General features: G+C 41.1%; 1 protein-coding gene across 1 annotated transcript; it reads right to left on the bottom strand.

Moving 5' to 3' along the window:
• Positions 1-1,176: 1,176 nt before the first annotated feature.
• On the bottom strand, positions 1,177-23,802 carry LOC119739042. The gene is made up of 5 exons (XM_038213876.1): positions 23,796-23,802; positions 9,137-9,251; positions 3,208-3,429; positions 2,692-2,733; positions 1,177-2,087 (listed from the first exon to the last, which is right to left on the bottom strand). The coding sequence occupies exons 2-5, from the start codon at positions 9,204-9,206 to the stop codon at positions 2,002-2,004; spliced, it is 420 nt and encodes a 139-aa protein (XP_038069804.1). The 5' UTR covers positions 9,207-9,251; positions 23,796-23,802; the 3' UTR covers positions 1,177-2,001.
• Between the last annotated feature and the right edge of the window lie 1,081 nt (positions 23,803-24,883).

The raw sequence follows: 24,883 nt of genomic DNA, 5'->3' as shown, positions 1-24,883 counted from the left end.
CCCTGCATGCTCCCGTTTTTAACTGTAATATGAGAAGGAACGCGTTGGTTTTCGCATGAGCGTTTCTCCTCCAAATATTATACGAGGTATTTTCTATCCTCGGTTTAATACCATAAATTATGTAAATCTCAAGTGCTTTTCATTGACACCATTAGCATAGCTTTTTTTTTTTATATAAAAACAAATTATTCTGCTAATTGCTACAATAATTTTGTTGGAATATCACGATAACATTACAAACAACGTGACATGTTTAAATTCTATATACACAATAAATATATTCTATACCTACTTGGTAAAGTTGTTTACCAGTGAAGTACCATTAATTGGACACAATGAACACCAGTTTTGGTCCTTGTAAATGCATCGAAATAAAATATAAAATCACATGCACACAGCTGTAGATACCTGAAACTGAAATACACCAAATTAAGATCATAAGGACACATCCTTGATGCACAGTGAAAAGAATGGAAACAATTCAGACAATTATTTCAACAACAAAAATCTTAGGTTCCTTGCATTTTATCTTTCATTGGAAAAACGGAGGAATTGATTAGTATGACTTTTTTTTCCGAGACACGTGCGTGATGGAGGATTTTCTTTGACTATAAGGCACATGCAGCAAATATACATGTAGGTGTGTAGGTGGTTCTTTTCTGCAGTCCCTAAAACTGCCAGATAGCCCATTATTTTCAAGGCGGCATGACTTCAAGCACGGCAACGCAAGGCCAGACTATAAAAGCTCACCCTCAGTTACTTCGAAATCACCCTTTGCATTTGACATTACCCTTTTCCGATGAATATTAAGAACAATATTTCAAACCCGTTTTCTATATGTGGCAATACTCTTATACTTTCAAGTTAATTGTCGATTGCAAGTCAAGGTATCCGAGAGCACGCCCTCATGCGCCTGAATTTTATAGATATCGCTTCGCTCGCAACCCCCAAACCCCACCCATCCCACCCCACCCTGCAAACAGGGCGCTGGGAAGGGCTGATGAGCTTCACGGAATGCTGTGAAGGAAGTCGCCTGTCAATATGGGTAACTTATCATGACCTTCGCATGCATCGCAAGGGCGGATCCGGGGGGCCAACGGGGGCCATGGCCCCAAAAACGAACCCACTTTTTGTTTTTAAGTGACGTCGCAATAAAGGTTGGCACTGCGTACACCACCATGGCTCCCAAAAAAATCGTTAAAGTGGACAGAAATTGCCTCAGATCGCACCACAGAGCACCTTGAATCCCAAAAATAATCGGGGCCCTTGAGTGGGCCCCGAACCCCACGCCGTATTTTTTGGGACCCACTTTTAGGGGGACCAAAAATTTGTTGGGCCCTCCAAAAAAAGATTGTGTTCTGGATTCTGGATCCACCCTTGAATACAGCTAGCGCGCTACGTGGTTTGTGTGCTGCGTGGTACGTCCTAGGTCAAGCAAAATCTATCCAATGAGAGCTCAAAGAGATCAGCTTTTCCTAGCGTCCTGTTTGCAGGGCGGGGGGCGGGGGGCGGGACGAGCGAATAGATGTGTAGGGGCGGATCCAGGTTTTGATTGAGAGAGGGGGTGGTTGCCAAGAGAGGGTTGAGACCCTCTAACACCCCCCCCCCAGATCCGCCACATGAAAACCAAATACAGTACACGCGCAATGAAAGTCTAAATTCCCCAAAGTACCGAGCAGATACCAGAACCCGCGAAAACTACATTTTCAATTAGTAGGGCCTAGTTTTCAACAACCCAATAAGCATCCATCGTTTCAAATTTATACGGTCCGCTGACTTTTCATCAAGAAGTAGACGTTAAGACCTTTCGTTTTAATATAATGTTCTTGTAGTCCGATTGAAATGACCAGCAAGTAATTTAACCCCCCCCCAAAAAAAAAATACAATGTATTACGCCAATCAATTATGAAATGAGGAGGTGCAAAGTTTTGTGCGTAGGATATCTATGGATATACATAGAAAGATGAGAAAATTCCTCTATCCAATTAAGGCTTAAGGCTGCTACAAAGTTTGCCGTAGAAAAAGACAAGATACCAAGCAGAGGACGAGATAGGCAAAGGTAGGCCTACTCCTTGACGATGGTGAACCTGCAAATAACAAACGGAGAAACCAAAAAAAAACAATATTACGGATAATTAAACTTTAGATTGAACATAAATTCCACAAAGAGACTTGCTCATAGGATTTCACGTAGCAGGACGATATTAATGTAAAGGGCACATCGATAATTAATGTATAATTTCATTAAAAATCGCTGTGAAACAAGCTCGATCGGATCTCGGAAGCTGCGGGCCAACGGATTCGCGTTCATCTTATTTTGACCTTTGACCCCATAGCTGTAGGTCAGACGAAGAGGTCGCCATGGACATGTTTTAATGTTTGACCAAGGCCAACATGGCGCTACTTTTGTCATTTGAGCTTGTTTGAAATGGTGTTATTTTGACCTTGACCCCATGATGACCGTTGACCCCAGTTTGGTCACGTGACATATTAGAGCTGGGCTACTGGTACTTTTGACGAAGTATGGTTGAAATCGGTCAAAATATGTAGGAGCAATAAACAATGTCAACGTTTGTTACTAACTAACTAACGAACGAACTAAATAACTACTACGGACTAACGGAGAGACATGATGATTTATTGAGCTGCTGCTACCCGCAGCTAGCAAGAAAATGAAACAAGCCGACTTACCATTGCCAGCTGTTGGGCTTGGTGTTATGACTACGGAGGGCGCTGTTTGATAAAAAAAAAAGAACATGTTAATCTTTGACACTGATTTCCACAAGTGAAAATCAATATGATGAAAATCACAAAACGCTATGTGGTGCAGAGTGTCAGAGTTGTGCTTCAAAATTTCCAAAAATGCATAATCCTGCCTAGCGACTAACTCAATTTATTGTCATATTTTATTTATTTTATTTGTTTGCGTCAACGCACTATCTCTATTAAGTATCTATTGACTTTCATTCGATTTGTAGGGCCTATGTCCGAAATCCACACTGTGAAAAAAGTTGGGCAAATGGACGGTGCACGTATTCCGCAAAACCGTCAACGTTCCAACTTCCGACACTAATAGGCAAACTTTTCCCAACAGTTGGTCATTTTTTACCCGAATAAACCAACAATGAAGTAACTCCACATCAATTCTGGGCAAATAACATAATTTTCCGAAGTTTTGTTCACAGTGCAACAATGGGTGCCATTTACCTGCGGTAGCAGGGTCCTCGTTGGGCGTGATTAAAGGGGGAAGTTGCTCGCCCGGTGGGGGTAGACCATCGCTCAGGGGAAAGCCAGCTCCGGCCGGCTGGCCCGTATCAGTAGTGTCTCTTCTCACGACGACATGCAAGTCATTGTGTGCGTGTGCTGCCACCTCGCGGCGAGAAATAGCCAGGCTCCACAGATCTTCATGACGCGCTTGATTCGGATAATCTAAAGAACGTACAAAAAGGCATTAGATTTCAGGGGGGGAAAGTACAACTTCTTTGTATATAAAATACTGTAAGTTTGCTCCTTGAAAGGGGTCGCAAAAGATATCATAACATCAACTTGGATTTTACGGCAACTGTACGGCTTCCATCATTCTTTTTCACAAACCTTCAAGTTCAAGGCCCACAAAATGTTTTAACACTGAAGAATTTGAGGGCATGCAAATCGTGATTTGGCCGGCCTAGGCCATTTTTGGTCCTATGTACTGGTCTGGACCCCTCAACGGGAAATGAGCAGCGCCACCAAGTGTCGATTGCCACGTAACGCAATTAGCACAAAAAAAAGTCCATCCGCATCGACAGTTCACAGACGAAAACCGTGTCTCCTATTATAGGCTCCAGTCAAATTAGGTTCCCGTTTCGTAATCTTTAATAACCTTCAAGTAGTTCTGACGATATTATAACCGCTAATACCCAATGGTAACCAACTTTATCCCTCATGTTCCCCCGCGTTTCGGCAAGCTGTCCAAGCTTCAGCTATACTCATCAGTATGCGATCGATAAACTTTCCAAGGTGTTGCTCTTGCTCTGAATTTTACGCCCGGAGTCGATCATTCATGAAAGCGTGCTTGCCATTACCTGCATATCATATTCTGATTGCATGATTCGTGTGTTATGCTGCGGAGACTGTTCATTATACGCATGCATCTCATAATTGTTTGGCGACTTCATGTAAAGTTTAGGAGTGTGTTGTTTTCAAGGACAAATTATTAAATAGGATACGAGTGGAAATACTTGAATTCAGGCGAGGTCAATGTCATCTCTGGTTATGTATAACTCATCATCAGTTGTGTTGTAGCGCCCTCTTGTGAAATATGTAAACAAAGCCCATGGGCGCCGCCATCTTGTTTCACTTCGTTCGTTTCAACCGCATGAATTTTGTTCCACTCGTTCAATACCGTATATGTCGTCGTTAGAAGTTCCCTATCTACATAATAGGTCATGTTGATGACCTAAGTCACAGTAAGAAAATGGGTCTCCTGGTGATATAAATCCTTCACAGCAATGAAGTCCTAAGAGTAAGTGGCATTTATTCGTCGAAAAGTTAAACATGTTATTCATAGAAAAGAAGAAAAGAGGATGTCAGTCCAATCATGCTTGCGCCCACATGAGACAATAGTCGCTGACGTCAAACTTGTTGCTTGCGTTGGTTTGCCTACAAGTCTATGGGAATGTCTCCTAAATGACCCATTTCCCATAATTTTAATGGTTATTGTGATCATTATTTTTTATCTATTTATTTTTATTTTACTATGGCACGTCACTCTTAAAAGTCCGGGGTCAGATTTGACCCCAATCCGGATCAGATTGACCGCTTTTCCGGGCGAAAATTTCTTTTCCGGAAGGTCGATATAGGCCTATTATGACAAACACACAATTGTCATTTTGAACAAAAAAACTGTCGTTTTTTTACATGAAAAAAAATGTCCTTTTGACCCTGAAGATTGTCAGGTCAAATCTGATCCGGATGACGGGTCGAATTTGATCCGAGATTTTTAAGAGCTTGTCTACGGTCTACATTACAGCACTACTGAGTGCAATATACACCTCAGGGTTACACTGTACATCACATTGCTAAAGCCAGGGCAGTAAACATGACACCAAGCGGATAACTGCATGCAGATTACGCGATCTGTAAGCACTCTCCGAACGATCTGCCTTTCCTCCGGTAATGCTGTCGATAATTCATGACCAAAAAAAACGCGCCTTAAAAGTGGTACGGTCGTTACAAACACCCGAGTGTATTGGCGATTATTATGCACTACCAAAAGAATTCTACATCCGATAGGTCGACTGGTGCATATTAACTACCCCCAAATCAATGTCTGGATTCTGGACGGTATACAACCAGCACTATACTTTACATAGGAGTTGGTGTCCCAATTAGATTGGGCTATAATTAGTGCTAGATATTGGCTGGTTTGTGAAAGGTTTCCGCACAAATGCTTTCGTAATATGCTGTGGCGTATCCAGGTTGCGGGTCCAGGGGGCAAGTGGCCCAATTTGTTTCGTTCGTAAAAATGGCTACTAGCGGGACACTGGTACTTTTAACTGTACAGGATGTGAGGTGCCAGCGCTATCCTTGAAAAAAGACAAAATATCGCTGGGTTTGAGGACCCTCCCCCCCCCCCGGCATCACCCGCCGTTGGAAATAGTAATACCCTACTACGGGAAAGATAACAGCTGTCAGCAAACGAAATATGACGAGGAATATTGTGCCCAGTGCAATGTGACAAATTTTACGAATACTTAACTTCATGCATTTCGTTCGCCAATTCACCAGACCCTTCGATCGTATTATCAGCAGGGGAATGGGGAGAGTGATTGTCAGTAGTTCCCAGGCTAAGTTCAATAACTGTCAAATAAAAACGTCGAGCATGTCAGCCCACTGTGCCATTGTGTACCGCATTGACAGCTTGCAAGGACTCCTGCAGATTTTAACTGAATTACCGTTGTCATAATTGCAAGTTTGACCCGTCATCGTGGGATTCGGAGAACGACTTCGGTGAATAATTGCGCAGTTGCAAGTTCTACACGACAGATTCTGCAAAATTCTGTCTGTACGGGTGATGTTTACAGACAGTGTTGTAGGACTCGGACTCGACTCGATTCACGTTGGAAAATGACTGGGACTCGGACTCGGACTCGGACTCGGACTCGACCATGATGACTCAGACTCGAGCTTGGTGACTCGTTACTCGAGTCACGTATTTTCATCAAAAGAAAAAACATAATGTTACGTATTTGTGCGACGAACGTATAGCATTTTTTTTTTTTTACTCCATAGACAAAACAAGGCGCCGCGGAAAATCGTATCCAGGGGCCGCGCACGCACGCCTAGCGCCTGCACGACGAGCACATGGAGGGAAGGGATGGAGGAGGTTTTTTTAGGGATGGGAATTAAAAGGAAAACACATTTTGGGTCTAAACAACATGTACACACACACACAAAGTAAACTACATACACTGGCCAAACTTAAAAGACAGAATGGAGGATTGAAATGTAATTTTTTTTAAAATGTGATTAGTTTGGTGAACAACTCGGACTCGGACTCGAGGCTTGTCACTCGGGACTCGGACTCGGCGTTGGTGACTGGACTACAACACTGTTTACAGATGCAGAAATCATGATTGAAGGTTGTTATCACCATGCCCCAAAATTCAAAAGGTTATCACAGACGGCATCATAAAAAAAATTCTCCTTTGGTCCAAAGATCCATCTTCACTCTTTATCTTCACTCAATTCCAGAAGATATCTGGCGGCATAAATGTGTTGAGCCTACATTATGCAGCACCAATAGGCGCTTTCAGTACCAAATAATAAGTTCGAACTAGCTTAACAACCGGTGTGTTTTTCTCATAAAAGATTACAAACCAATCGACGTATAACATTTTTAAAGTATTCATACTTCTGGAGCAGAAACCTGGACACTATCAACAAAACTATAAGAAAGTCAATAGATGGCTGCTACACCAGACTGCTTAGGTCAGCACTCAACATCAGCTGGAAGCTAGAGTCACACAACCAATCAGACAAGAGCTCTACAGACAACTACCAAAAGTAACAACTACTATGAAGAAGAGACTCCAGTTTGCAGGGCATTGCAGAAGATCCAGTAACCAACCAGTGGCCAGCTTGATTCTCTGGCAGCCAACCCAAGGGAAGCGAAACGTGGGACGACCAATGACCACTGTGCCTGGACACCCAGCTACAACCAAGGGAAATTCATAGCTGCATGACAGAAAGACGATGTTGGAGAGCCATCACTAATGTTCGACAGAAGTCGCAGGAGTAAAATACGGAGTAAAGTCGCCGGAGTAGATACTCCTTCATAAGTATATATAACATAAACGATGGGAGAACCACAACCAAGCAAGTTTGTTTGTCTGCCGGCCTAAAAAGATACCATTTCTGACAGAGACAAAGTTGTCTTTTGATAACACACGTACTTGCACACTCAATTCTCAAAAGGTTAAAGGTTATCATAGAGCAACTACGGTAAAATGAAAACCTCCAAACATTCCAACTGGAACGTAGAAAGACTGAATAACCGACACAAAAATGTCCACAATTACTTGACTCAAGTTGAACTGTGTGCGCATTTTCCTTTCCATTATCACTGTGAATAGAAAAGAAACAAGTGCGAGTGCACAATAAGCTCTGGCCGTGTTGCCAGAAGTCTTGCATGAAAGTCTTGCATGAAATCGATCAAAATGATCCCTACCAAAGCTTAAAAATGCAACGCCAATAAAATGCGACGCCGATGGCACATTATGGAACACCACACTTTTGGTCAATTTGGGGGGACTGACGTCCGCTCCAGCCAGACGGAATTGTGGGGTGATAGCATTGTGTTCCCACTATCCCTTTTCTAAAGATTCTCTTCTGAGTTGATGTTTTTCTATTGTGAAAATAGTGGGGTGATGTGTCCTGAAAGGAACATCACCCCACAAGGGGGGTATGGTCAGAACGGACACCATGACCGACAGACAGACAGACAGACCACCAAGTGACATGTAGAAGCTCCTGCCAGTGCTAAAAATGGGTGGAACCTCTATTTGGGAACGAATCGTCTTATACTGCACATTAGCCTACACTGGTTTGAAATTATTTATAGATTATGTGAACACCAAATTTTCTCCCCCCCCCCAAAAAAAAAAAGAATTTAAGATACTTTTAATTCAAAACATATCCTTTTAATTTTTGAATATGAATTAAACTGCTGCAAACTGCTCACTGACTTGGATTGACCTGAAATCTACAAATCAAAAAATTAGAGTGGCCTGATATTTCATCCTTCGCAAGGACTTCTTCAGAGGCAAATGACTTTAATTTTTAATAAACGTCGGTTTTAATTAAACGGTGTTTATACTACAGCGCAACAATTAACTTTTCTTATCTCTTTTGCCTGTTGAATTACGTCAATGTGAAGGCAAATTGTTAACTCCCTAGCATGATTTACTGGGAGCCATACCAACCTGGCAAATTCCAACACCATTATGGGAAACTGCACACCAGGGTGACCGTAGGGTTATGGCAAAAGTCTGCTAAATGCACTTCAAAAATCTGTCAGATTTATCAAAAATCTGCCAAATTCACCAGAATTACTCGAAATACACTATAAACACTTAAAATCACATGCAGATGTTGTAGTACTGCCTTAATTTAGGTTCAAATTACATTATAAGCAATCTGTAGTCGCATAAAGATGTTATGCAATTGCGTAAATTTGAGGCAAAACGCGGTTGCGTCACGACGAAAATCCGTTCCCATCAGTGAACCTCAGCACCTAGACTAGCCAAGCTGTCCAATTATGCTAGGGTTTGTTTGAAAAGATTGAAGCTTTTTTTTTTAAATGTACAATTTTTTTGAAATTTGCTATGTTTTTGCGTCAAATAACCATTTTTGCAGAATTCTGCCAGAAATCTGCCAAAAAATTCCATTCTGTTAAATTTTCTGTCAAACTCGTTTTTTAACAAAAAAATCTGTCAAAGTTCACCATGCTGCCCACACGTATTTCCGACTTTGCTGTCAGTTTAGGGGTACCCAATCCATCCTGGCATATTCCAACAAAACATGCCGTCGGGGTTTGCTGGGTTGAGTTCTGTTATGAGATCATTGTTGTACGTATTTTGGAAGTACTATTTACCTTTTGTTCCGCAGCACATGTGAAGTAACGTGAGTAGTAAGACAGCACTTAAGATGAGACGGAGACCCATACTTCTGCAGGGCGTTGAGGAAATCAGCCAGTGTTTGGGTTCGACCTGGACAAAAATGATGAAGAGTCGAGTTCAAATAATCTTTTTATAACATTTTGTCAGCATGACGTCAATATGATAATTATTCAGTTGTATAACGACACCACCCATTGGTCAGTTTGATGTCACGTGGTGAGATTGTATAACAGTTGCTGTTTTGGCCATTCAAATACGGTCAAGCGACAACATAATCATTAGTTACGTAAAGTTGGACTTAATAATGTTCCGCCACATAAATGAACGCCAAGCACAGAGTACAAAATTAGGGGAGGGGGTATAAAATCGCTCGTTATGCAATTAACTAAAATCACAGAAAATCAAAATATTAATTGCGTTTAATTGCATTTATGGCAAACATATTCAAATCATTCGTCTTCCCCTTTCAGATTTAATGACTGGTCCAGAAGCTTTTGTTTTCGAAAAAAAAAAATTCGAAATAATTGGGAAACAATATTCCCACTTTTACGAATAGCTCAAAAATAAAACCTTTGAATAATCTTTGCAACCAGGAACAGCCAGCGAGCAGGCTATCGATCAAGCCAACGAATTGGTCAGTCAGGCCGGCAGGCCAGCCAGCCGGCAGCCATCAGCCATCATTGAAGCAAACAAGCAAGCAGCACATTGTAACAGAGGCCCTTCTGCCCATCTGCGAAGCCCCATCAAAGAGGAATTCCTCCATGACCCTATCATTAAAGTATCTGGCTCGGTGTTTCTCCAGTCTCCCTCCAATCAGGGGATATATTCTGCAACGTACGCTTACTTCGCATGAACCAACGTCATTTTGCAGCTGAGATTCATTACTTAGTGTTCATATTAATGTAATGACTGAAACACTGGAGGTCTGAGGTCAACATATTCAGATATTTCGCTTCTAGCCTTCTCAAACTTCGTGTAACCCTTTTTGCCTCTGAGTTAAAAAGGCCAGCTTTGTTTTAAAGGTAACCGCAAGCGTTTTTTGCTCTTGATCGCGAACATCCCAACAAAATGGGCAAAGATCGAATGGCCTGGCTTGAAAATACTTTCCGAATCTGTCACACACCCCAAGTCCATACTGTAAACTAGTAGGAAGATCTTAGATCTCTCCAGGAAAATGTGCTGTGTGCAGTGTTGACGTTTATACAAGGTAACCGCGAGCGTTCTTTGCTCTCAATCGCGATCGTCTTAACCAAAATGGGCAAAGATCGAATGCCCTGCCTTGAAAATATTTCTAAATCTGTCACGAGGCCAAAACCTTCTGTAAACCAAATAAGAAGGCCCTAGATCTCTCCAAGAATACTTGAAGAGCTGTGTGCAGTGTTGACGTTTATATAAAGGCCCTGCGCCTGGCCTGGGAGCCCAGCTCGGAGGCTCGATACGGCAGCTGATATAGCTAGGCTCGATTCGAGTCTCGTCTCGGTCAGGCAATTAGCAAAGCACCTGCTTCGTTGCTTTTCTTAGCCCGAATGCAGGGGTTCAGTATTTAAAATGGCCTGGATTTCTAGCCGGGATCATATCTTCATAATTGCAATCAGCAGCAGCATCGTCAGAACGCCTACACGCTCGATCCACGTCCGTATTTTTTTTTTTCTGCACATGCAGTTGTTTAGTCCCTGCCCACTGACCATAATATGCGTTCGTAGCTGTTGTCACGTCAGGAGACATTCAACGCTCAGTGAACGGTTATCAGTTTGCAGTATCTTGAGTTCGAAAAATATTGACATTTTGCAAAAACTCATTCAGGCTGAAAATGAGTGCCAGTGTGATCGAAAACTGAATGCATGGGACGGATTTTTAAAGGGTAACGCATAAATAAAGCTCAGGTTCGAGTCGTTTCATTTGTTGTAGAACCATTTATTTAGCCTTCTCGCCCATTTTACCAATGACTTGTTTTTTTTCCGTTGACTTTCTTTTTAAATTGTGGTGTTTTTAAGTCCAAGAAAAAATGTTGATTTACAGTAATGCCCTAATTATTCAGGCAGGTAGGTAGGTAGGAAAATAAATTTATTTTGTAACATTTCTGTGTTTCTCCGTCGGTGTGTTATACTTGTACTTTGTTTAATTTAGGGGTTCCTTTGACATTATTATGTTTAATTAACATCTTTTATTGTTTAATTAACCAATCATACGCAAAAAAAATTGCATAAGAAAGACTTTTCTTTTTTTCAAAATGTACGTTATTTAAATCTATGGCCGAGTGTGGCAATAAAGCATGTGGGGTCGGCAATTTGGCCTAACCGTAAACACATTTTTGTCAGGCCTAAGCTCTTCTGAAGCTGCGCCTCTCGTTTGTTTTCACTAATTGACATAAGGCTCTTATCTAACAAGAGCCCTCTCAGGTTCCAAGGTATAAGGTTTACTTGTCTCGTGTCCCATTTAAACTGATGACTTCATTTGAAACAAAAAACAATGGAAGTTTCAGACTGCCTGAGTTGTTCCCCATTTTGGTTTCATGACGTAAGTATGACGTGTTCTGACGCATTCCCCGACGGATAGTCAAACAGTCTAATGTGTGACACGAGCCCAGTTCTTTTCGAGAGTCTTCTGTTCAGGGCCACTAGCAATCGATACAAAAAAAAGATCTTGATCCGTGGAAGAATGCCTCAAACAAACATCCCACTTCAACCTTTCCAAAATGATTGTGTGTGGGAGGAGACGCATAATCCGGCAGGAGGGGATAAGTAAATTATGATGGTGGACACAACACACTGTGGATTTCTCATGGATTTTTCTTGCGTAAACTCAAAGTGCACTGTAAAGTGTTTTGTCAAAAAAACAGACTGTTGTGGGCAACTGTATGGTCGAAAATAGGCTTAAGATGTTGTTAACACATCGGTCATTTTATAAATTTAGGGTCCAGAGTGACATTTTTCCTGTCCCTGTTACCTCGGTAACTTGTAATTTGTTATTCAAGTATAATGACTTCAAACGGTATTTTAGTTGTTTGGTATTCATTATCACTTTTGCTGGAAGATGACTACATTTAGGAGTGCATCGGAATTATAAAATCATAGATGTCAGATGTATTAGGGACGGGGGAAAAAAGTGGACCCCAAATTTATAGATTGACCATTATACATGTGTATCTATAGATCTCCCCTGCACAATGAAGGTTGGTTTTGCGGGGTTTTTTTCGAAAACGAACTTTCCTGAGAAGAGTTATGCTTATTTGAAGTTTGTGATATCATGGAGGTAAAAACAGACAATTACCTGTGAAAGTTTGGGGGATATGTATTTTTTTAACTTATACAACTCTACAAATGATCCCCCCAAAAAATTTACATCCCGAAACTTGTATAATATATATATATATTTCAAACAGTTTTAGGATCTCAAAAATGCCCCCAAAACAACTGTTAATCAAAAAAGGGCCCTCACGTGTGTCTCCATTTCAACTTTACCCAGAAACATCTGGCCTAGCCAGAGCACGTCTTAATGACCGTGCTTACTCGCCGCCGGGATAGCACCGGGTTTCCCGGGGGCCTAGAAATGACGGTATTCGGTCCCCGGGAGAGATTTGCCTGACGCAAGTTGTGTTTTTGCGAGGCTTCGATGCCACTGAGTGTTCTCTTTCGTTAAAAAAAAACTCTCTCGTTAAAAACCAATGCCCAGGGTAACATATAAATATATATATTTGTTAAAATCTCTCATTAGTCTTACTTGAGATCTTTTACTGATGTTTACGTATAGGAATTCGGGATTCAAAAAAAAAATCCGTTTCCATATATTATTATTATGTTTTAATGTTCGCGCATTTTTATTCCAGCTTTTAAAAGATTATATCGCAAATATTTATACATATTTAGAGAGTACAGTCCATTTTCTTTTCAACAACTAAGGAATCTTTCCAATCGGGTAAATATTTATTGAGTTATGGCCAATTCAAAATAAAAGTGCCGATTTCTCCATCTGTCTGTGGTATCAATAAATGTCATTTTGTTACGAAAGTAATGGATTTGGGGTGAGGGTAGTTTTGCTTTCTTTAATGGTTTAATGTTTTCTTCTTTATTTGGTTCAGTTTATTTGTTACTTTTTGCAACAATGGTCATTTATCCTTCTGGAAGTAATGGTAGTCCCGAAAAGGACTGTTTGGTTAACTTCTTAGATGTTTACTTTGCTGCTCTGTCTCTGCTTTCTATAGCCTTTTTCACAAATGCAAGTTTCGGCCCGCACTCTGAATACGGCAGTCAAAATATCAGTGGCCGTGGACAAAATGAAAAAGCGGTACATGTTTTCAATTGGCCATAACTCAATAAATATTTACCATATTGGAAAAATGTTTTCGCTGCTGAAAAGCTAATGGAGTATAATCTCTAAATATGTAAAGATATTTGCGATGTAATTTTTAGACACTGTGAAAAGAGGGCGCTTAATTGAGGGTTAGGGTTCGGGGTTTCGGGTTTTTAGACACCCTGTAGGTTGTATCGTCTAGGGGACTTCCTCAACGACATTGTCAACAATGAACTATGATAACAAAAGGCAAGTGGCAACAGCTTTAGAGGGACTGAACTTTCGATCCTAAAAGGATCTTTCTCAAATAAATAAACAAAGTGGTTCATATCATGGAGTGGCCAACAATAATTAATATGTTAAACAAGCCGAGTTTACATCCAAACTTAACTGTTGGTCGTGTTCGGCACGACCTTCATTTACGTCATCTCATCGAAAGTTTTCCTGCCATCACGTATATCGCAATTCACCAATAACAGCTACCTAAACCTTGCTAATATAGGCTATGTGATATGAAAAACAAATTATCCACCATTAATTTGTTCATTTAAATATTCCTATTGATATAAACACATAGTTTATCTCAGTTGGGCGTTAATCCCCGGGGGTGGGGAGGATATATGCCCCCCATCTACTCATTGAGCGGGGGATGGGTCATTGGATCATCCCCCCCCCCCCCCCCCCCGTTTGTGATGAGAAACCAAAAAAAAATCCGATTTTGGAGTTAACTCCTAACTTTTCAACAGTCCAGATGTACTCAAATATTCCTTTAAATCGGAGAACAAACGCTACAAAGCTTGAAATGCATCGTTTTGATGTAAGAGTAAGCGACGTAAGATAGAGCGCAAGGTTGCATAAGATGTGCATTTGTATCATAAGTAGCGCCCTCTAGTAGAATGTGGTGTCCAGCCTCCCCCCCCCCCCACGCTTTTTAAATTTCGACGTTTGGGCAATTTTATGATTTTGGGTCATCCCCCATCCCCCCATTCGCCGACACGGAAATATGTCACTGGTTTTTGTCCTTTAACGAAACGGGACATTAAGGATATTGTTTGGATATATTTTTCACTTTTGCCTTAAAGCAAGGAAACACTATTTCTGTTCCATTTTTCTTCACGTCAAATTCTTCTAGTGTTAAAATGTAAGCGGAATGGTGGGGTTTTTTTATGTGAAAAATACAATACATCGCAATAAAGGCTTGCGTGTTGAAGCGTGCGGCTACTTGTGCTATGATTTTAAAATTTTAGTCCGTCAGCAGGACGCGATATCATAATTAAAATGAGTAGTGGAGTAGTGGTGATGACATTTACATCACATAAAATATGACAGCGATAAAGTGCTAAATGAAAACAACTCCCGCTAAACACAACTCTCGACACAAGACGCCTGAAGGTTTGACAACTGGATTGCTACCAGTTGGAGAAGGTGTATAAGGTCGAGTGCAGCAGTGGGAGATGTGCAGTTGCATCGATTCATTTGAACCTGAACCCGACACCGCTTCCCCTGTCACCAAAGCCAGACTGGCTGGTGTTTGGTGCTCCCTCTTGCACTCAAACGCAAAGAGTAATTTTAGCCCCTTAAATTGAAATTTACCGCAGGGGTTTGTAACGGATAGGATCAGGAGGCGATGTCGTTCTAGAGCGTGCATTATCCAAGTCGTTGGCATTTTTCAAAAAATATCGGCTCTGGTCGTCATTCAACAACCAAACAGCTATACGAACTATACTAGGAATATGTTTAAGTACCGACCAAAAAAAAATTAAGCAGAGTCTGTTTATACTGTGAAAAGGTCTACATAATGTTTGTAGCCCCGTACAGGCTCAGACAAAAAAAACACATAAAAATGCTCAAAATCTTCCTTTGATGCAGTGACAATGGCACCTTTTTTGCACCATCTGCAGAGAGATATAAACATAGTACGCCCTAAATCTACCAATTTCACTCCCGGGCAATTTACAGTATAGTGTCGTTACCGTAATTTTGTTTTCTCAAATTTCAAATGAAATGTAAATCCAATCCATTCAGACCCACGGCCAAAGCTATTACGCACGGATTTACTGTATGATAGCAACTGTCATCATGCGTGCTTGTGTTTGGTTCGTGGCAGAAGATTTCTCGATCTTCCTCAAAGAAGGAGGCCATCATAGTGGTTAGCCTCGTCGATCCACTAGAATGATGGCAAGGTGAAAAGTAGATTTTCGCTACTACATAGGATCAAGCAAGGCCCTCTGTCAGACTTATAAAACCACCTCTGGGATAGCAGTTAGCGTGATTGGATTTCTGAAGCGTCCTTTTACAGAAGGGCGGTCGAGGTGTCCCAAGTCCCAACTATAATACAGACTACTCTCCGGGTCATACGTACATCGCATGCATTAGGCTTAACGAGCTGACACAGTGCACAAGATATACAGCGCGTCCCAAAATACCCGCAACTTTTCTCTTTTTTTTGCGAGGCTCTAGCGTCGGCACAGAAACACGTCATGGTACCGCCATTATTTTTATACCATTTTAAAGCTGGAATCTGAACTTTATCCCTGGCGAGTATTGGTTTACTATTTCAAGGAGTTTTAACATTATTTGTGTTCAAATAACCGGGCATGTCGAAAACGAACTCAATCGATTTCAAGGGAAATCGATGATGCGGTACATCAGATGCAAACTCGAGTCACCCTTTGAGCGCTCTTTTTGAATAGGTACATACTTGCACGTGAATTTCAAAATTGAACTTGAAACGAAGACCAAAAAGAATCGGATCGAAAAGAATAGAAAAAACACAAATGTAAGAGGCAACGAGATCGTCACATCATGAACATGATGAACCATTTCCAGAAAAAAGCGCATGATTGCTTTTCCTTTAAATCGGTTGAGTTTGTTTTTGACATGCCTTTATTTGAAGAAGAACAATTCAAAACCCTTTTGAAAATCAAACCAATACTTACCAGGGATAAAGTTAAGATTCCAAGCTTTCTCTGTCCTGATTATCTTCACTTAGGCATGCGCACTTCAGCCAAGGAGTCAGCATTGATTATCTATACGATCAAGGGCGGATCCAGAACACAATATTTGGGGGGGCAACAAAAAAAGTGTTTTGATTTACACCGTAAACATGCGCACAGGACACAAGCTAGAAAACACTGCCTTGTCTTGTTGTGAGGATTACACAAAAAGGTTCCGAATGTAAATCAACGGCGTGGCACTGACGGTCACGCCTCGGCTACTAGTTTAAAATTCGTCCATTGAAAATTTGGCGTTCCACGATCCCATAGTTCGAAAGACACACGGGAAGAACACTAAAAGCAGGAGGTTAAACACCAAATGCAAAAGGTTTCAATTCCAAACTCGGACGACGAACCTCTTTTTCAGATAAAAACCTTTCGCTCTTCAACGAATAGGCTAAGTAATTTTTTTACAGTGCCAAAATTACCATACTAATACAATCGTCATGGTACATATATTTTTTTCTTCCGGGAAATTACGACAATTATACCCCTTTCATTTTCACAGTGTGTCTTGTAAGCCCCTCCGGTTCCCCTGTTGGCCATAAGGTGACAAGTAATTAATCTAGCTCGTTTCCATCTTGGACTGATATATCTCGGTCCAAAGGAATTTCTCCAAATACCCAGCTGCCGCGCACCATTATGCATAGCCGATTCTTTAGGGTAGGCTGGTCCCAAGCGGCTTTTGCCGTATAAATGCAGCCTTTGCCGACCGCTCGCATCACTGACGTAGAAATTGGGGAAATTTCGTGAAAACGAAATTTTACTGGTTTTTTTTGCAGAGTTTGATTCTTCGCTGTCAGCTCTATTTCTAAGGCCTTTATCTACAGAGCTACAGATCAGATTGGGTTGAAAGTTGGCATGTACTTAGACCGGGATGTGTTTTAGATGAACAGTGAATTCATGTTATAATGACGTCATCACTGACTTCACTTTGAAGGTGCATTTGTCTAAGGCCTATATCAACAGAACTACGGGTCCGATTTGTCTTGGTTTGTACCAAGACCGGGACGTGTTGTAGATGTAAATTGAAGTGATGTCATGATGACGTCATCACGGACGTCACATTAAAGGTTCATTTTTGTAAGGCCTATATCAACAGAACTACAGGTCCGATTTGTTGGTATCTTGGTATGTACCAACATTCGGCATTTAGGGGGTGTTCATTTTTAAATCAAGTGCGAAACTATATACAAGTCTTGCTTTGGATGGATTTCGGCACTGCATCAGTGACTTTGCACATAGGCCTTTCAAAAAAGCAAGTATAATGGGAACAAGATCGAACTATGAGTCGCCGTTCAGAGTTCACTGCAGCCAATTTTGAGCCAAAACATATAACCAATCCCAATACGTCATCACGAAACATCTACGAAGCCCCCCTCCAATGGCGATAGCCTTGTGGCAGCCATTGTGCAAATTTAAAACAACTGCCCCACGACGGAACAATAGCTGGTATAAAGATTTCCTCATTTCCCGGATTTGTCTATGCTCGTCTTTCTCTAATCCTTCCTTTCATCACTTGCTCATCTCTATACGCCCTCTCTGTTTTCAGCATTCTTTTTTCCGATTTCAAGATATGATTCAGGGTTTCTATTATCAATCAGTCCCGTTTACTTTTTCAAATTCATTCACTGTATGAACCACTCTATTGAGTGTTTGAACTACTCCGTGCGTGCCTTACTGGGACACTCGTGTCAATGAACCGTCCAGAATTATAACAGAAATGAAGATAAGAATCAAAATCGTGTACCTGTTCATTGCCGCCTCAGTAGCCCAGTTGCTTCGCAAGAAAACAATTATTTTGCGACTGAAAAGTATTTATGAATCTAGTCAAATAAGTCAATATCACAAAGTCACCTTCAAGGCTTCAATCAGTATCGTATGACTCGCCCCAAGTATATAATACAAAGGGCAAAAACAGAGGCTCTCCTACTCTGCGCTGCATGGAAGTCTAACAATCACCAATTAAGTTGGTCCGCCATGGGCTCTTTGCAAGCTGCACTCCCAAGCTACGGCTGCATCAACGTTTAAAGAGTTTTTGTTTAACCCCTGTAGCCTCGTTAGTGGTCTGCTGTGGCGATCGCGAAGTGCCAGTGAGCTAATAGCCTTTAAATAGGATCTGTGTCAATCTCACTCGTGGTAAAAAGCAAAGGTTTTGGCGTCGGTACTATTTCGACTTAACTTTTTGTTAAGATCTCATTCCAACGGCAAGAGCTTGCACGTCAAGCCTAGTATTAACTCAACCGTGAATTGGGTCCGTACCCAGTCTTGGACTTCATTCCCCTAATACAGCCGGTCCGTGACAAGCGAGGTCTCCATCAACAAGATGTATCAAGCCCAGTCTTGGCAATATTGACAGCGCTACCCAGGAAATTCCGAGCATTATCTCCACGTGCGTGTATTAGCTTGAATTCAGCTCGCGTGAGGTATGCTCGGAATCTCCTGGGTAGCGCTGCCAATTTTCCAAAACTGGGCTTGATTCATCTTGTATAGAGACCTCGACCGCCGCGGAAACTCACGGGACGTGCTGCATATAATAGGGGAATAAAAATTCAAATCAAGTCTTGTACCAAGTCTAGTCCATACCGTGATATCTATCCCTATTTTTAAGCTCAGCCAGGAGCTTCTACATGTCACTTCGTGGTTGGTTGGTTGGTTGGTTGGTCGGTCTGTCTCCGGAAAATTGACCAAAAAATGGGCCCCCTAAGTTTCCCATAAAATATAACTACCAAGTGATCAAATGCGATACCGTCGTTAGTGAATGTACTCTTGGCGAAAGTTTTCGGAACACGCCCTTTTGTCACGATCGATGCGCATGCGCGTCTATTTTGCTTAACCGGGCCAGAGCAAATTGTGCCCTCGCGCTTGATTCCTCCTTTCTGGGGTCTGTTGTCCGTTACTGGGCAAGAGTATTTTCGCAAGCGCCCTTGATACGCCCTCGGCTCCAATACTTTCCTGACATTTCGTCAATTCAATTAGGACTTTGTAACCGTTATGTCATATCAGTCCGCAACACAAGCCGGGCCAACAGTCGTCAGTTGTCCGCCACAATTAAGGCCCATAATTAGACCAGGTCCGTCCTTCTTATAATAAGAGACTAAAAATTACCGAAGTGGATTACGCGATGCCTAGGCAACGGAACGTATAATGAGCATGCTCTATCGCAACGTAGGGAGTAATGATTACACAGTGACGCAAAATGGAAATCGTACAAAATCTATAATTAGAGATGTTCTGATTTTTTGGCCAGTTATTTCTCAAACACTCATCACAGCCGTTTTTGATGTATAAAAATCATCTGTATTCAACACACCTTAATCCAGATAACGATAACAAACAATTTTCAATACAAACAAACAGAACGTCAATACAAACGAACAAACGGACAAGAGACAGACTGAGCGGCCAGTCTGGTGGAATTGCTAAAAACAAACGTTATTTTCTCAGGCCTTTAGCAAAACAAGTTTACCAACGGGAATGTCGCCAAGTGTATATTTTTATGCGACTGGATCTCGACTGTTTCGGGCCTACTGTGAATTCGGCAAGCAAGATGTTCAGCTTAGGAGCTTTTGAATTAATGTCCAAATTCACTGAAGTGTATTCATTGTTTCCTTATCCTATTCCAAAGGTCTGGTTGCGATCAAGCTAAATGAGTCGAGAACTTTCATTTGGAGATATTAAGGCCAAAATAGGGCCACTTCATCACATCACTTCATCACATCTCTAGTTTTCAAACTTCCATAATTTTTGAACTAAAGATGGTATCAGCATACGATTTTCACAGCAGTAATGCTGAGATTGTGCTCTTTTTAAATCTGTAAAAATTGACCAGGGTCGACAAACAACTCATTTAGCTTGATCGCGTCACTATCCTAGTGTCTTATCGTTCACTAGAAAAGACGAAAAACCTGGTCGTTTACATCGGACGCGGCGGACATGTTGTGACATACGCAAACGTATTTCCAGCCGTGTCCTTGCCTTACAATGTACGGTACACGTGTGTGTTTCACAATATACACAGAGCGCCAAAACACAAATGCTGTTTCTCGCACGTCCGCAGAAAGCGATGCACTGCAGGATTCACAAATAGCACTCAACAGCTCAATTTTTGAGAGTCAAAATTTAGATCCCCGAAATTCGTTCTCGCATGGTTCTCGCAAGGATAACACAAAACGCCCAGTTTTTTAAGGGAGTCCGCTCATATTAAGTCCGACGCCTAATAGCTCCGACGCCTCGTAGGTCCGACAAATTAAACGCCTCGTTTTTCCGAATCGGACTTATGAGGCGTCGTACTTATGAAGCGTCGGACCTATGTGACATCGGACTTATACGGTCCCTTTTAAAAGGGTGGTTGCGTAGACGTTTATCGCTTTCCAATTAGCATCATTTTGTTTAAAACGCGTTTCGTAGCCCAATCGGGCGCATTCCAGGACGTGTACTGTTCCATTAAGCTTTGGGTGCAAGCTGTCTTCCCAAACTGCAACCTAATTCTAGCGGGGTATACCTCATTTCTCAACCCAAGTCTCAATCGGAGACCCATAATTCGTCGGTCGCACCACGAACCGGCGTATCTCGATTTTTTGCCAAATTGAGTTTTTGTCATTAACGTTATTATTTTATCAAAGTGCTCATTCTCAGAAAGTTTTGTTCCGATCGGAGTTCTAATTAACTAAGAACGCTAATTAGATTGTGCGGCGTATCTCTAAAAAATGAAAAATGCTGCACCACGAAGTGGCGTATCCCGATACGCCGCTTTACACGCTAATTCACATAGTGCTATGACGTCACAAAGCAGCGTCGACATGAAAAATTGGAATTAAGCGTTTCACGAACCGACGTATCTCTGTATCTGGCACACGGCCACTATTACGTGCGTTGTATAACATAGGTGCAAATGACCTTAAAACGATGGCTTAGTTCAATGATAGTATATAATACAAAAGTTGCAGGAGTATTTACAAATGGGATTTTGGGGAGGAATTTGTTATATTTCGAAAAATCTATCCCGCGTTCCCTCCTAAAAGGGTCCATGCAATGACAGTTTTTAATGCAATACATGGAAACGCACCTTTGTGTCCCATTTAACCTTATATGAATTGTTCAATATTGTTTTGGTTATTTTGAAGGGTATTTTGGTGCCTTTTTGGTTTTGATGCTAATGCAATTTCCATATTCATGAGCAAAACTGTGATTCCGGGCAGAAACCTCAATGTTACAGCTATTTCAGCACAAAAAGTTGCTAGAATTTTCGATATTTTGCTGTCGTAAATTTCCTTTTCTTTGGTGATACGTTGTTATGTAAGTACATGACAGTAAGCCAATGAGCAAGCCTTTCTCACAAATGTTTTCAATGAGCAAATTATGGATGCATAATTAAAACCCCTAAACTGAACAGTGTCTTCCTGAAATGACATCACAACACCAGCGCCCTCAGTTGGACCTTTCAAACGTTTAAAGAAGTGCACTTTTTAAAGCAATTAACTAACAAGGGATGTCAAATTGTTTTATACATTGAAGAGGATTAGAAAGTTGCACAAAATGTGTTCCTCAAAAAAAAAAATTCATCGCATGAACCCTTTTATATGCATTTTACATTGCCCTGGGTTTTTGCAACGCGACAGATCAACATCACAGTCTCTGAAAAAACTGATTAGAAAGTGAATCTGATAATTCCCACCACGATCCGAGACGCCAAAATTTATTATTTGATAGGTTACATCGAAATGTTCTAGATCATTGACTTAGTTCGGGGCCCCCTCAGGCTGGAACTATAACCCCAACGGACCTTGTGTTGTTCAGCTTTGTATGCGTGGACAATGATTCAGCGGCCGCCTGCTAAGTGCCGGGTAGATTTGATTACCAGGCCGAAACTCGATATCATTCAGTCAGAGTATTAAAAAGAAAAGCCATCAAATGTTACCCGCCCAGTATGAATCAGATATTGCTTTTATACCCGACTCCGGTACCTTACGGCGCCCGTCTTGCGTCTGGCTTCATGCCCACGCACTTATAGACCTTATACATATTTTGTTTACACATTGGATGTTGTGGTCACGTGATGCCAACTGCGCGCATTCGCTTAGACTTGGTTTCAAGTAGATAATTGTTTGCGTACGGTAACCGGTTACCGGCCGGCTCCACGCACGCAAAATATCGCTGCAATGCGCGTAGTCTGGTTCCCCAGATCAAATGATGCTGACTGTTTCTGACACAATTACCGAATTGGCGAATACGTGTTCAATTTTGTACACAACATAATGGGAGTATTTTTCGACGAAGTTCACGGACAAAATGCGACTATCTAACGACTTGTCATCAAGTCCAGTATTGGCCTGAAAAGTGATCGTGTAAAAGTGGTGACATGAACTTTTCAGTGTGGGCAAAATGACATGCAAAAAGATGCTGAAATGTTTGGGTTACCCGGCGGTTGCTCGTCGGTTGCCCGTTGGTATGACGTCACAGGGCATATGATCTATGATGATGAAGGACAGAAGATCAAACATAGAAGAGTTTCACAACCAAAGCCCTAAAGATCAGAAGGAATCTACCATTAGTAGAATCTACCTATACCCTGATAACATGGAGATTTTACTTACAGAACATGAAGTTACTGTAGCGGTGGAGTAGACATGGAAGAAAAATACTTTAAGCCTAGTAGGTCAAGAAGTTGTGACGAATCCTGTCTACGACGCCACTTTTGTAGCGGAACGCCAGTAAGGAGGTCCGCTCAAATGATTAGATTTAAGGACGCCAAGGACAAATCAAGATCAAAAGAAACAAATCAAAGCCAGAGTCAAATTATGCTTGGTCTCATGAACTTGTTCACAAAAATCGATTACAATAGTTTAAATTAACGCCTGATCTCAATTTGAACTCACAAAAACAACTGTTACAAATAGTATTGATAAGATAATAGATCAGTTTCTAGCTCTATAAATTGTGACACAGTTGCCAATAATAAAATATATTAAATCACAAAGTTTGTATTTCTGAAGTTCCCAGATTCAAAGTGAGGTTCCTAATATTCACCGGTTCCTAAGATTCACCGGTTCCCCGAACGCCTGGCCAGTGTACGGCTGTTGTGAACTAGGCTTCCAAATTGCACCTGACATGAAACAGCCATATTGCCATAAATCAATATGTGACACACGGTGATTAAAACTTTGAGATTGTGAAGACTAATTCACCCCCAAATCACTCCTTTTGTCAACATGAAATAAACTAAAACCTAGCCCAGCGGTAGCAGAGAACTTGCATGATGACATTAGAATGTAAAGATAATACAAATTTTGCTCATTTGAAACTAAAATGTTGGTTTTCAAGCACAAGTTTTGTACACGATACTCACACTTTGGTGAGCAGGCAGAAAAGGGATGATATTCGCGCGTTCACGGCACTGAGTGCGCGTTTGTATACATTTTTCTGGGCTGTGTGCCAATTGTACGGTGCCTCGTAAAAGACGTCTCACTACATTACTTTCGCAGTGATTCATTATTCATGGATTAAACACACACACATAATCCTTTCTGATCTCGTATTAATCCGGTCAATTTAGCTTTGACCTTTACAAAACTAATTGCAATAGAGACCATTCAAGCGTCAAACAACTTCAAAAAGATTCACAGACAATTGATTTTGTTTTTAAAAAATCTATTTATTTCTATGAGGTGGAAAGGTGTTTTTTCAAGCACTTTTTGGAGATTAAACTTTGGGACTTTTGTCCTCGAACAATTCGTCTGGTGACTTGCTTCGATTAACATGCTTATATAAGGTAATGTTTAGGATTCATGACCACATGCGAGTGCAGCAGACGACAGTGCTTCGGAAACTTAAAAAAGGATAGAATTTCTTTTTGCTTTGAGCATAAACTTTTTACAGTACGTTTTATCAACAGCAGTACGAGTTTGTAACTTGGTTCACAATTCTACATTTGGCGGGAATATTGTCTGTTTCAAGTCATAAGTTCATACAAGGCACTACGGACAGAGTGAACGACTTTCCGCCTGTTATAGTGCACAATAAGTCCATATAGACGAGAAACGTGTATTTGCAAAAAGGCAAGTCAAAAACATCACGTTTGATCATACACGGATACAAAACGATTGGACGGTACATACATGGACCGTTTTGAAAGTAAATCGAAAAATCTTATTTATAATGAATTGATTGAGCGCCTGAAAATGATGATGAACAAAATGTGTTGGATTTGGTTAAGAAAATGCAGGAAATACTTGGCTCGGGTTCTGATGCCTACATTAATAATTATTTGGAAGTGCATGTTATATGCAACAAAAAGTCTCACAAAAACTTTGATCACAAAGCAATAAATTCCGACCTAATGAGAAACAGATGTACATGGTTCTGTACATGAGCTCTGCATGGCACAGCGCACATTTTCCATAAGTTCATTTTGTAATTAAAACAGCTGAATCGAGA

Source organism: Patiria miniata, unplaced genomic scaffold, assembly GCF_015706575.1.
Source record: "Patiria miniata isolate m_02_andy unplaced genomic scaffold, ASM1570657v1 HiC_scaffold_30, whole genome shotgun sequence".
NCBI classification, from domain to species: Eukaryota; Metazoa; Echinodermata; class Asteroidea; order Valvatida; family Asterinidae; genus Patiria; species Patiria miniata.
The sequence above is the reverse complement of the archived record's forward strand: the minus strand, read 5'-3'. Positions and strand labels throughout refer to the sequence as shown.